Raw genomic sequence first — 12950 nt, 5'->3', positions numbered from 1 at the left:
GAGAGAGAGAGAGAGGATAAAATTTGCAGAGAACCAGATCGGGGGGGTTGTATGAAGAAGAGAATGGCATGAAGCGTAATTGTTTTGAAAAATCTGAGCATTTTGATCTTTTACCATAAAAACTCGGGTCAGGCCTGTTACAACTTTATTTTGGGTTTAGACTCTTGTCCTAATCTGTAGAAGAAATATAAGAAGTGGGTTTTTTGTGTTTTTATATTTGGTCATGTGCTACTATGTAATTTTCTCTAATATTTAATATTTTTTTGGAAGGGGCAAACGAGCATTTTTTTTTCTCGCCAAAAAGAGAGATAACATAACAGTAATTATATTAACACAGCTTTTTTTTCTTAATACACAACTCAATACAAAAAATTGGTCATTTTCCTCCAATTTTTCCTCTTTTACCCTTCTGTTATTCTTTTTTTCTTCTTTCTGCCCTGCCCTTGTCTATTCGTCAAACTTTCTGTCTTCTCTTATGTTTGAAGATCATGTATAAGAAGTACTGAACATGTAAATTCAAAATAATTTGAAAAAAAAGAAAGAATAGGAAAATATCATTCTACATCCAAATCTCCAATTTTCATACCTTCCTTCATTAGTTGCTTTACACAATTGAGATAAGTCATAAGCCAGATAACAATTGAAGCTATGAATCACTGAATGAGTTCATGGTTGTCATTTGAAAAGCTCCCACTTGAACAGAAAGACAAGGCCACATACTTAATTTGCAACAAATGCTTTGATGATGTTTCAAGTTTTGCTGGTATAATTTGATGGATGAGTTAAATCCTTAATTAATTTGATGAGTAAATCGACAAAGAAGATTGCATAGAAGATCAAATAAAGATGTTTTGAATAGCTTTTCCAAAACTCGACTTGAAAGAGGGAGATTTTTTTTTCTCATCTTTCATTTTTAAAAGACAATAAAAGGGTAGAAGAGGAATTTCAAATTATACAAAGTGTGGTGTGTGTATTAAACAAAATGGGATGTCTTAATAAAATTTCTCATAACATAACATAAGCATTGGGGGCAAATGAGCATACGCAATTGACTTGCTCCAGCTGATTCCTCCAATTCTAAGCATTTTTACATTAAAAGATCGATCCACAGTAATTCAGGAACTTGCTATTGATACTTGATCACATAACAATCCAAGAAGCACCACCTCACTTCTCTTCATCAGAAAGGTACGTAAAGAAAAATCTCTTGACTAATTAATCCATTCAACATGAGATCTTTCATAACCGAATGCCCATGCATGATCTGCTTCTCCAAACATTGTAATGCCTGATGAAACAGGAGGTTCAGACCAGACATCAATATATACACTTGATATGGCACATTGATAATCATCAGGACATCACACTGAGAAATCACCCCGTCATGACAAAGAAACACATGGAACGAGTGATGACATTGATGAGAACACCCCAATTGATGAAGTGAAAGGACCAAGTGTGTTTGAAAGGATGAAGGAAGAAGTCAAAGCCGTACGTTGTGGAGGCGGTAATTCATCCTCACAAAGATTCCAGTATTCATTTATCACTACAGAAGATACGATAATCTTTGATACGTTATCTATGACTCAAGAAAATTGTTTCTCCAAATCATACTAGAACTTGTTAGACTAAACCATATCAAGTGCAGATTTAGTCCATAAATGCTATCAGCAGTAACGATGAAGGTAACAAGCATGATTAACCCATGATCATGCAGAGAAAATAAGTCATACGACAAGCTTGATCCTGCTCTCTATATCAACTCTATACCGATCAATGGTAAAGAAAAGAAATTGCCGGATCCCCAAGTGTTGTCTTTACAAGTCAATTTATGCTCAATAGAGCAGTAAATGTTCTCAAACTAATTCGAGAGCACTTCACACTTTTGAGTTTACCATGCTGAATAGGCAAAACACAAGCAGGCGAGAGCAAACTTTTTGCACTCATGACTAAACTCTTTGCAACCTACAATCAATCCATATACTACTTGTTACAAGACACAGCCATTTAGATGTTGCACAACTGCACATGAATCAGTTATCCATTTTCATTTTGGTAAAGATTCAATGCATCCATCTTGAACCTGCAGTTTCAGATTTAGTACAGTACCAGAATGACATTGCATCTAGTTTACTGATCCTGTCAAATGAATGCATCATAGACAAAAGTTTGACGATTTCATCAAAGGAAAATAAAGCTAGGCCACAAGATCTTTGGATTTGAAGTGATCAAACTATTAGAAGTATGATTTAATAAGACTTGCAATTACTTGCCGATTCAGACACTTGGTTTATTTGCACAGAAATATTATTGAATTTTAAGTGTCCTTCGTTGATGAAGAAGGGTTAACACATACCTGTCAAGAATCAGTTCAGTAACTCATTTCATCCTTAGTTTTGTTTTGACACTTAAATCCATATGTTGATGTAGACATTCATTGAACCTTGAAATTTAGGCAGGGTTCGACTGAGTTCAATTTTCAAATATAAACTTGCAGGGCAATCCAATTCAAGTCCCACTCGCCTCTCTGTCTTCAAGAATTCATCTCCAGATCTGAGGATATATTTGGTCTAGTGATACATCGGAAAGTAGTACATCATTTTCTGCATAGCCATTTAAAAATCTCTCCATACAAGAAAGAACATAATAAGAGAAATGATGCGGTAGAACTCAATGCTGAGCAAGAATAATAACTACATCCTACAAATTTTCACTCGTCATCTTCAGTTGAATCTTAAACCAAATTCTGCAAGATCCATTTTCCTTTGTAAGATGCTCAGCAATTCAGGTACCTGTTCTTGATATTTGATCACAAACTGTTCCAAGAAGAACTTCTCTGTTTCGTGCACAATGGTAGCCATAGATGTATCTTCCTTAACTAAGCCCTTTAACTGGAGAACTCTGACAACTGAACACCTAGGTATAATTCGCTTCTCCAAACTATAAGTCAAAAGATCTGGACGTGCAGCCAGATCTGCAGGCTGGCAACCCCATTTGTTCAAAAGAAAATCCATTTTAGCTGAAATATTCTTCTCACAGAAGGTCATAAACAGGGGGGTCTTTCTAAACGCCGACAATACATCATCTTCAGTCCAACCCCACATCTTATAAAATTTCATCTTGTGTTCCCATTTTGATGCATCCGTCACTGATATCACATACAAAGCTTTCATGAATGTGCTAGATGAAGGCTGGAATCCCATGCTCATAACTTTCTTAACATTCTGTTTGACCTTCTCAGAGTCAAAGGACAGTGCTTTGAAATAAAAGGACACCCACAGAGGAAATGAGGATTCTGGCAGCTGATGCGCTCTCAGAATCGAAGTATTGTGAGCAACATTGCTCATTACTTTGAGGTTAAACATATGATAGTTGCTAATGAAATCAGGGACCTTGTGCTTAGGTATTCCTAGAGTCTTCATGATATCATAACAAGGTCTAATACTTCTCTCTAAGCTCCATGTCAAGATATTTGCATTGAAACGCAAAATCCGGGCAAGGTCATTGCTCGAAAGGCCAACAGAACAGAAAAACTGGAGTTTGGGGCAAAGGGTCTTTTCAGCATTGTATACAAGCAGAACTGGCAAGGTCTTAACAATGTTAGAGATGTGGGTATCAGTGAGTCCATAGTGTTTGAGAAGCTTAACAACAGAGTCTGGTTGTTCTGGGGTGTCAAAGTGTAGCTTCTTATTCTTGGAGGCAGAGAGAGCCTTTTCTGGGGAGAACCCATGTGAGTTTACAAGGTATGAAACTGTAAAGGATCGAGATTTTTCATCTTGGGTACTTCCTAACAATGATTTTGATGCATATAATCTTGTAAAATGAACATGGGTGACTGAAGAAGAATCAACAGCAATGCTACAACTTGGAAACAGTAATTGCAATCTTTTACAGCAAAAACCAAACATAGTTGGAGCAAACAGTCAGAATGGGACTCACCCAATTCGAAGCCGGTGCTCCACTTTCCTCCGTCAATTTGGGGATTTAGGGTTTTGCTCTGCTTATGTATTGGTCTGTGACAGAGGCTGAAGCCGCTGAACTGATAAACTGAAGGTTCGAGGAATACTACAAGTCGTATTCTACACGGACTCTACTTTTTTTTTCAAATTTTTTTATTAAGAAATTGCTTTTTAATCACCACCATAGCAAGTTTTTTTTCTTCAATTTCTAAACAACTTTAATGCTACAAGTCTGTTCGACTCACAACCTCCCACATACAAAGGAAGACTTACACCATTAGACCAAATGGTACTGAGCACCATGACATATCTTTCATATTTAAACATCTAGATTCAATTCCTTAAGAATTTACAATTATTTTGTCTCGAAAAAAAGATCGATACATTTGTTTATCAGATACAGTTACCATTTCCTTACCATTTGCACATGATAAGCTTAATAATGGTCTTTTATCAAAAATAGACAGAATAAAATGCAAGGAAAGAACTCACAAGAGAATCCCAACATTACATTACACTCGAGTAAACCATGTTAAACGAACAAAACCGAAAGACATGTCATCCATGGCTAAACCCTTCCCGACCTACATCATATACTACTTACCAAACACTTCAGTTGTAAACGTAGAATTTCATGCTGGTCAAGACTCAAAATACCCGCAAACACATTAATACTGATGCAATTTTTATTTATCAGAGTGAACCAGTAGATGTACCAAGTTCACTGATCCTATAAACAGGAGTGCACCAAATATAAATGAGTGATATATAGTTGCTTCAAAGGAAAAGGAATGTAAGCTACACAGCTTTGGGATTTAAGTGTTCACATAATTTATGAATAGGAGAGCTAAAACACTTGCAGAGAAAGCAATTTGATAATAATCAGATCAGAAAGAGAATACAATCTGAGGACCAACACCCAGGTCCTCAGAGTTGAAGAAGTCATCTTTGATGAACAAGTGATTTGAGGACAGAAGATTTCATCAAGACAACAGTCTTACAAAGAAGTGGTACATCAATTTTCTGCATAGCCATTTAAAAGTCTCTCTTTCAAGACATAATATAGTAAAATAAATAAAATTGTAATATCCAAAGAGAGATAGATTTGACTATCCATCATCTGAATCATCGAATACAGTGCAGAATAACACGCTTTGTCCTACAATTGTTTCACTCCACCTCTTTCGCTTAATCCTAACCCCAACTTAGCATAATTTTTTTCCTTGTGAGATGCTCAGCAGCTCAGGTATTTGCTCTTGATAGTTGATCACATACCTTTTGAAGAACGAATCCTCATTACACTTCAGAATGTTTTGTATAGATACATCTTCCTTGATTAAGCCTTCTACCTGGAGAAGTCTGATAACTGAACACCTAGGTATGATTCGCTTCTCCAAACTATAACATAGAACATCAGGACATGCAGCCACATATGAGGGCTGGCAACCCATTGAGTTCACAAAGAAATCCATCTTACTCGATATAACCTTCTCACTGAAGTTCATAAACAAGGGATACTTTCTAAATGCCGACAATACATCATCTTCAGTTAGACCCCACTTCCTATATAAGTCCATCTTCTGTTGCCATTTCAATGCATCAGTCACCGATATCACATACAGTGCTTTCATGAATGTGGCAGATAGAGGTTGAAATCCCATGCTCCTGACTTTCTTGACATTTTCTTTGACCTTCTCAGAGTCGAAGGACAGTGCATTGAAATGAAAGGCCACCCACAGAGGAAAAGAGGATTCTGGCACACCATGTGCTCTCAGAATTGAAGTATTGCTGGCAACAATGCACAATTTTCCTAAAGCAATCCGCCTGAAGTCTCTAAAGAAACACGGAAGCTTTTCAGGGGGAATACGTAGAGTTTTGGTGATACGATAACAAGGTCTGAGAGTATTCTCTAAGCTTAATTGCAAGACTGTTGGGTTCATAGAAAGCACCCCAGCAAGAGCAGTGCCTGATATGCCAATAGAAGCGAAAAACTCGAGTTTGGGCAGTAGGGTCTTTTGCGCATTGAATAGGAGCAGCTTTGGTCCTTTCCGAACTATTTTGGAAACAAGGGTATCACTACATCCATAGTGTTTCAGAAGCTTAACGACCAAGTCTGCTTTGTCTGGGGAATTGAAGCATATCCGCTTGTTAGACAAAGAGAGAGCAAGTTCTGGGGAGAACCCAAATGAATTTATAAGGTATGAAACTGCAAAAGGACGATCTTTTTCATCTTCTGGTTTTGTATCATGTATTTCAGATCGTAATGACAATGATGAGCTAAAAGGATAAGCCTTTTGAAAATGAGTCACTGAAGAATCAACCGAAATGCGTGGAACAAGTAACTGCAAACTTCTAGAACAAAACCCAAACATAATTGGAGCAAACAACCAGAATGGGGGACTCACCAATACCAATGCTTCCCCTGCTCAGCTTCAGCTGAATCAAGCTTTACTGTTAACGATGTCTCCCAATTGGGTTTTAGAGTATACAGTGATACTGTATAAAGGAGAGCTTTTGAAAGCAATGGAAATGGGTAACTGAAGTTGGAACTAGTAGTTGCCATCTTTTACAGTAACCACCAAACATAATTTGAGCAAACGATTCGAAAGAAGGGAGTACTCACCAAATACCCAATTGCCTCTGCTTCAATCAGATTGGGAGATTTAGTTATTGACACCGTTTGGGGTTTTAGGGTTTTGCTCCGCCGCTCACCAAAACGGGAACTGCCTCTGATAAGCGAAAAGGTACGCTCAGTGTGAGACTATGAGCACTCGGCTATTTTGTTGTTTTACATTTAAGTTTTATTCTTTTTATCCATTTATTTATTTTATTTTTCTAAAAATAAAAAAATTAAAATCTTTACGAAAAACCCGATGATTACACCATATGCAATCTTTCCAAAACTGTCAAGGATCAAATTGCTCAACCCTCAAGTCTTCTCATCGGTGGTGCATTTGCGTATAGAAAGCTTCACTATTGTATCTTTCTTTATCTTTTCCGCTCATGGCTTTCCACCTGTTTTGTTCTCCATTTCTTCCAAGATGCTAAAAGCCTAAAACTTCATTTAAACTCTATTTTAATTCTTATCCACTTTCTCTCGAGCTTCATGCCGTATATATTGTGAGTCTCCATACATACTGGTTTGGAACTTTGGATCAATGACTAAAATATCAACTACCAAAAAATTTGACGTTTCAAAAATGCATATCTCAATGAAAAGAAATAGATATTATCTATATTTACAAATTGCTGGTATGAAAAGAGTATGAATTTTATGAAGGAGAAAAAAATACACAAAAAATATCCAAACTAAGGACCATTCTAAGCTTTTGTGCCAAACTATTCAAAATTATCACATTGGTACCGCAAGGCTCTAATCCGACTCAACATTCATAAACGCTGGCACGAATGGCGTTAACTAGCAATCCACATTCCTTAGAAGCGAAGCTCGATCGTGAAGGACATCATACATATTGCCACGAGGTTTGAGCATATTACTTTTTCTCATACGTTTCAAGAAGCAAACTTCGTTGTTGATGTTGCTGCCAACCACGGTCATGTTTCTAATCATCCTCAATCTTGAGATTTCAATTTCCCTCGACCAATTGTTGCTGCTGCTTTAAATTTCAACCTCTTTAGAGTTGGTTATTCTAGAGGTTCTCTTTGTAATTTTAAGTCTTTTAGCATCAACCAAAATAAAAAATAAAAAAATACTAGCAATCCACAAGCTAAATTTGGATGATCTTCCCCTGAACCCCTCAACCCATACCTTATCCTTCATCTGGGTTATTTTATATGATTAAAAATATTCATATATAAATAAAAAAAAAAAAAAAAAGAGCAATCAGTTTTTCTAAGGACAGTAACCAACGAAAAAATATCATCTCATAACCTGTTCAGCAATAACAACACATAATTTTCCTTTTGTTCATGTACAGTTCAACTTTTAAGAAATGCATAGATTAATTGCTTAATCACCATAACAACAGGCCATTATCTATACTCAGGAACAGGAAAACAATAAAGTGCAAGATGCAGGAAAAATAAAAATGGAAAGGCCGGCACATGATGTCACAACACTAATGCTAAAAACACTTTGTTCGGAAAAACAGGGAAACACTAGGTTGGTATTTCTAAATGAAGCCCTAAATCTATGTCATGCATCCAAATACAACCACATCGAGCTTCAATAATATATGCAACAGAAATGCCTAGTCATCAATGGCTTCAACACTCAGTTTACCAGCTATAACTAGGATTACAATATTGTAATGCATCACAAAATCAAAATGTTGCTGTACTTACAGTTTTACAGTGTCTATCTGCATTTGACCCACACATTACAGTGTTTGACAAAAGCACAAACACGCATTTGGATAAGGTATTGAGAAGGTGAAACCAGAGTGGCACAACTTGTGCTGTATTCACAAGGACCTTACCTGGGTGTAGGTCTTCCAGGCATCAAATTTCCACTTCTGTATGTTGTCATTATTGCAAACTGCTTTGAGAGACAACCTCAAATTGTTGCAGCTTTCCTCAAACATAGTACATTTAAGAAAACAAATTCCACCTGAAGTGCGTGAGAACTGTATACCGTTTTTTCAAATTTACAGTGGGCGACATATTGAGAGAAGCGACTGCTAATACTGTACTCTCTCATCGCTATTAAAATGAAGGGTCTCAATACCTCTGAGGGTGGACTCTAAGTTCTTTACGGTCGAAATATTTCTACCAGAAGTTGTACGGTTCTGCTCTGAAGATACAACTGGTGAACTTCTTTGGACGGCAGAAATTTTACCTAGTGTTCCAGAACCTGTCTCTGTGGTTTGAGGGCGAGATGGATTGGATTCACTGCCAACAATTACTGCATCCCGACTGCTAGAAACTACAGCCCTCCTTGATGATCCAGTTGACCGCAAAAAACTAGAACTTGATAACTGCACAAATCCAAGAAAATGACATATTAAAATGATCCATTTATACACTTAACCAAATCATCATGACGACTAAATAACAACCCAAGGAGTAAATTTGGTATGATTGAAATTACTTTTTGAGATGGTCAATAAAAAGCAACACAAAATTAGAACAGAAAAAACGATACTTTACCATTGCGTCTTTAGACACAGAGGGATCATTTGCAACAGGACTTTTTTGTCTAGACAAGCTTCCAGGATTCACAATCGGTCCAGAGTTTCTCCTACGTGAGGGGTCTGACAACGACCAACCAGTAGGTCTAACTTCCTCCCCACCTGCAAAACATTAATAAGGTATTGTTTAATGAAGACAGAGTAGATCCACAGATACTGGAATCGAGTCCAACTTCAATAGTTACAGAAATCTAGAAAAATACAATGAAAAAAATAGTGGCTGCATTGTCTGAGACTATACTAAATAAATACGCAAACACTAAAAGAAAGCTTTCCATGTAAATATGACAGACATGTAAATATGACAGTGATGCATAAAATGAATGATTAAAAGAATTACCTGATTGTCTTTCAACATTTGCAACAGGAGGCAGTCCAGAACTCGGTCCAGCACCACCCTATACAATAGTGAATAATATAAGTTTACAAGTTAACTTAAGGATCCACTCAGATAGTAGTAACTGTCACTTACAGGAGCACGAGCTGGAGGTGTGGCGATCTGCGACTGCTGATATTTCAAGATTGTCCAATCAAAGACATAATCAAACTGAAACCCTGAAGTAAGACAACGATATAACAATAAATGATAAGACCAATAGGAAAAAGAAGACCACAACAGTAACATATAAGCTATCAAAGAACAATACCTAAAAAGATTTTATGTGCAAGGAAAAAAAAAATCAAAATGAAAAATGTCGAACCTTCACGAATAAAAAGGTCACGGAAGAGTCTCTTCAGATAAGCATAATCTGGTTTATCATCAAACCGTAGAGATCTACAGTAATGGAAGTATGACGCAAATTCGGTGGGATAACCACGGCATAAGGCCTAAGAAAGAATTACGGAAGTAACAGTGAATGTTCCATACTTCCAAGAATACCATCAAATCAGTATTATGCATAAAACCAACTACGAGATCAAGCTAACCTCAATTGAGGTCGACACTTTCTTTTCACTGATCTTCTCATACTTCTGCTTTTTAGTTCCAGCCTTCAGTCCCTGCCATGGAAGACTATCCAAAACAAAAAAAAATCATGAAATAATTGAATAAGCCAAAGAATAAAAATAGAAAACACCAGCAGGGTATCAGGTGCAATATTTACCTTCCTCTTAGGAAATACATAAGCACATATCCAAGTGACTCTAAATCATCCCTTCGGCTTTGTTCTATACATCAACAAATTACATTATCAGAGTGCTGGAGGAAGAGAAAAAGGGAAGTGGAGAGAGAGAGAGAGAGAGAGAGAGAGAGAGAGAGAGAGCNGAGAGAGNGNNNGNAGNNGNGAGAGAGAGAGAGAGAGCTTACCGATGCCAAGATGAGTATTCATGCTAGCATATCTTGCTGTCCCAGTCAAATTCTTATTATCCCTGCGTTGACATGAGCACGTCAAAACCGTTTCTATGAAAATATTGGAGTTTACAATTCATATGTATCACAATAGATAACTAACTGAATAAAAAATGCCATTTATATTAAAAAAATAAAAAACAAGACACAAGGATTGGCAAGGCAGATAAATATAACAGTATTGAACTTGGTCAACACCAACTGAACACTTGAACAGGAAAAAAAATTAAAATGAATACATTGCATGTAAACAACTGGTCTGATTACCTTACAATACTTCACATCACAAGTCTCAAAAACTAATTCATAATCAACCAAACTTATGTCAAAAATCTTATTTTAAAAGCTGGAACTAATTCATTTGGGTAGACACCGACCAACTACTGCCACCAAAACATCAGCAGTCAAAAGCTAGTCATAGAAAATGCTTTCCTTGCTATTCAAATGATTCTACTCAAACTGACATAAAATACTGGCAGACAAGAGCTGCTCAAGAGCAATCATATATTGCCCAAGCAAAAATTTGATATCTAAATTCAATTCCTACACAATGATTGTATCCAATTAAATAAAAATTAGCATTACAGATTGAATGCAGGTAAACCCTCAGCTTGCTTGAAAATCAATGTGAATCTAATGATGAAACTTTAAACAGCATAGGCCTCTACTCTCAACACATACTCATGAGAGGAAGAGAAACAAACTGACGGAATTTCAGAAGTAGGGATGAGCTGTGAAACAGGTCAATATAATTCAAGGAAACCAACCTATAAGGAATATGCTGATGAGTTGATGTGTCTCTGTACTTCTTAGCAAGGCCGAAGTCAATGACGTAAATCTAAAAAACCAGAGAGAAAGTAATGCATTTACAGAAAGCACAAAATAAAAGAAATAGTTACATGGAACATAAACACTGAATCAGGAATTAAATAGAAAGTTCCAAGGACCTGATTTGCCCGGCGACCCAATCCCATTAGGAAGTTGTCCGGTTTGATATCCCGATGTAGAAAAGACTTGGAATGAACAAACTCCACTCGATTTATCTAACATGAATTTCAATGCAAAGGTTATTAAAACTACAAACCACACTAGATTCCAGAATAGTATGCATCACAAAAAATATTCTTACCATTTGATCTGCAAGCATGAGAACAGTCTTAAGAGACAACTTCCTACTGCAAAAGTTGAATAAATCCTCAAGACTAGGTCCCAATAAATCCATCACAAGAACATTGTAGTCTCCTTCAGTGCCAAACCATCGCACATTTGGTATTCCAGCTGAAAAAGTCATATACGTAGGCAAAGAGTTCAGAAAGATAGGTACTTGAACATACATGGTACAGAAAAAGCAAAAAAGAGATGTAAAGGACATTACTTCCTCCCTGTAGTATTTTATACAACTTCGATTCATACAGCAACTGTGGATGCTTTGTCTTCACACTTTCCTGAGAAAGAGAAGCACAAATCAGCAAGAAGAAAAATATAGCAAACCCATATCATCCAAGACAAGAACAACTAGGTACAGCCAAATATATAGATAACAGATCATACACAGATGTCCAACACTCATTTTGATAACAGTCCGAGGGAGCAAAAGGCAGAAATCAGACTAATAGCCGTACTAAAAACTCATAAAAAAAGTAAAAACTAGCAACTCCTTCACCACCACACTCTACTTAAGGTGTATACTTTGTCAATACATACTGAACATCTATCAAGAGTACCAGGAGAAGTAGTGTTCAAAATGCACAAAAAAACACTATTAATTATAATTCTGTTGTAGCTAAAAACCATCACAACAAATTCAAAGAACTCCCTATCGTAACATTTTAAGCCAACAAAACTAACACATTCTACACCCATCACTCTAATTACAAGCCCTTACTAACAATTGCATAATTCGAAGCCATTCAATCGAAATTACACACATTAAAACCACCCAAAATTTCCACTTGCACAAGTCCCAGTATAATTTTCTTTCAATTCTCCAAACACAATCACAATTTCACAAATTGATCGAAATTCCAAGGTCAATTCACAACAAACTCATCATCAAAATAAAAAACCAATACTACACAAAACACTAAAACTCACAAGCTTAATCGCAACCTCCTCGTTCGTCTGAATATTAGTACCTGCAAAACAATCAAAGCCAAACTTTACAGAATCGAACAACGAAAAAGCAGCAAACAAAGCCGAAAAAAAGTGAGGCAAACCTAAGTAGATCTCTCCGAACGATCCACTACCGATCTTCCGGCCGAGCCGGAACCGTCCCCCAACTCGGGGCTCCATTTCGCGACGACGATCACAGTGAAACCCTAAATTCAAAACCCTAAACCGAAATGGGGACCCGAAACCAGGCTCTTGACCAAAACCCCGAGTCTTGGACAAGAGTTGTGGGATTAGATAAAAATCAGCTGCGGGAAAGGAGTGGCATGGGGACGTAAATAAGGGCGCTGGGTAGGGGTAGGATCGGAAACTCAACGAACTTTC

General features: G+C 36.9%; 3 protein-coding genes across 3 annotated transcripts; all 3 read right to left on the bottom strand.

Annotated features, from left to right (window-relative positions):
• Positions 1-2723: 2723 nt before the first annotated feature.
• LOC101301709 lies at positions 2724-3908 on the bottom strand. The gene has a single exon (XM_004305679.1). It carries the CDS (start codon positions 3906-3908, stop codon positions 2724-2726), a length of 1185 nt encoding a protein of 394 aa, XP_004305727.1.
• A 1083-nt stretch (positions 3909-4991) lies between these two features.
• Positions 4992-6732, bottom strand: LOC101313137. The gene is made up of 2 exons (XM_004303612.1): positions 6365-6732; positions 4992-6081 (listed from the first exon to the last, which is right to left on the bottom strand). Exon 2 carries the CDS (start codon positions 5897-5899, stop codon positions 5165-5167), a length of 735 nt encoding a protein of 244 aa, XP_004303660.1. The 5' UTR covers positions 5900-6081; positions 6365-6732; the 3' UTR covers positions 4992-5164.
• Positions 6733-8110: 1378 nt separating this feature from the next.
• LOC101312847 (casein kinase I isoform delta-like) lies at positions 8111-12870 on the bottom strand. The gene is made up of 14 exons (XM_004303611.1): positions 12674-12870; positions 12552-12592; positions 11833-11902; positions 11587-11735; positions 11405-11500; positions 11225-11295; positions 10416-10477; positions 10213-10276; positions 10037-10121; positions 9811-9937; positions 9582-9664; positions 9450-9507; positions 9069-9211; positions 8111-8896 (listed from the first exon to the last, which is right to left on the bottom strand). The coding sequence occupies exons 1-14, from the start codon at positions 12747-12749 to the stop codon at positions 8600-8602; spliced, it is 1422 nt and encodes a 473-aa protein (XP_004303659.1). The 5' UTR covers positions 12750-12870; the 3' UTR covers positions 8111-8599.
• Positions 12871-12950: the final 80 nt, after the last annotated feature.

Source organism: Fragaria vesca, linkage group LG6, assembly GCF_000184155.1.
Source record: "Fragaria vesca subsp. vesca linkage group LG6, FraVesHawaii_1.0, whole genome shotgun sequence".
NCBI lineage: Eukaryota > Viridiplantae > Streptophyta > Magnoliopsida > Rosales > Rosaceae > Fragaria > Fragaria vesca.
This window is presented reverse-complemented; position numbering and strand designations above follow the sequence as displayed.

Bases quoted from the DNA above. Each gene is read 5' to 3' on its own strand.
- LOC101312847 (XM_004303611.1), bottom strand. From the start codon at position 12,749: ATGGAGCCCCGAGTTGGGGGACGGTTCCGGCTCGGCCGGAAGATCGGT. The intron at 11,903-12,551 runs GTGAGTTTTAGT...TCTCTTTCTCAG, and splicing joins AGGAGGTTGCGATTAAGCTT to GAAAGTGTGAAGACAAAGCA. The intron at 9,508-9,581 runs GTAAGTGACAGT...ACTATTGTATAG, and splicing joins CACCTCCAGCTCGTGCTCCT to GGTGGTGCTGGACCGAGTTC.
- LOC101301709 (XM_004305679.1), bottom strand. From the start codon at position 3,908: ATGTTTGGTTTTTGCTGTAAAAGATTGCAATTACTGTTTCCAAGTTGT.
- LOC101313137 (XM_004303612.1), bottom strand. From the start codon at position 5,899: ATGAACCCAACAGTCTTGCAATTAAGCTTAGAGAATACTCTCAGACCT.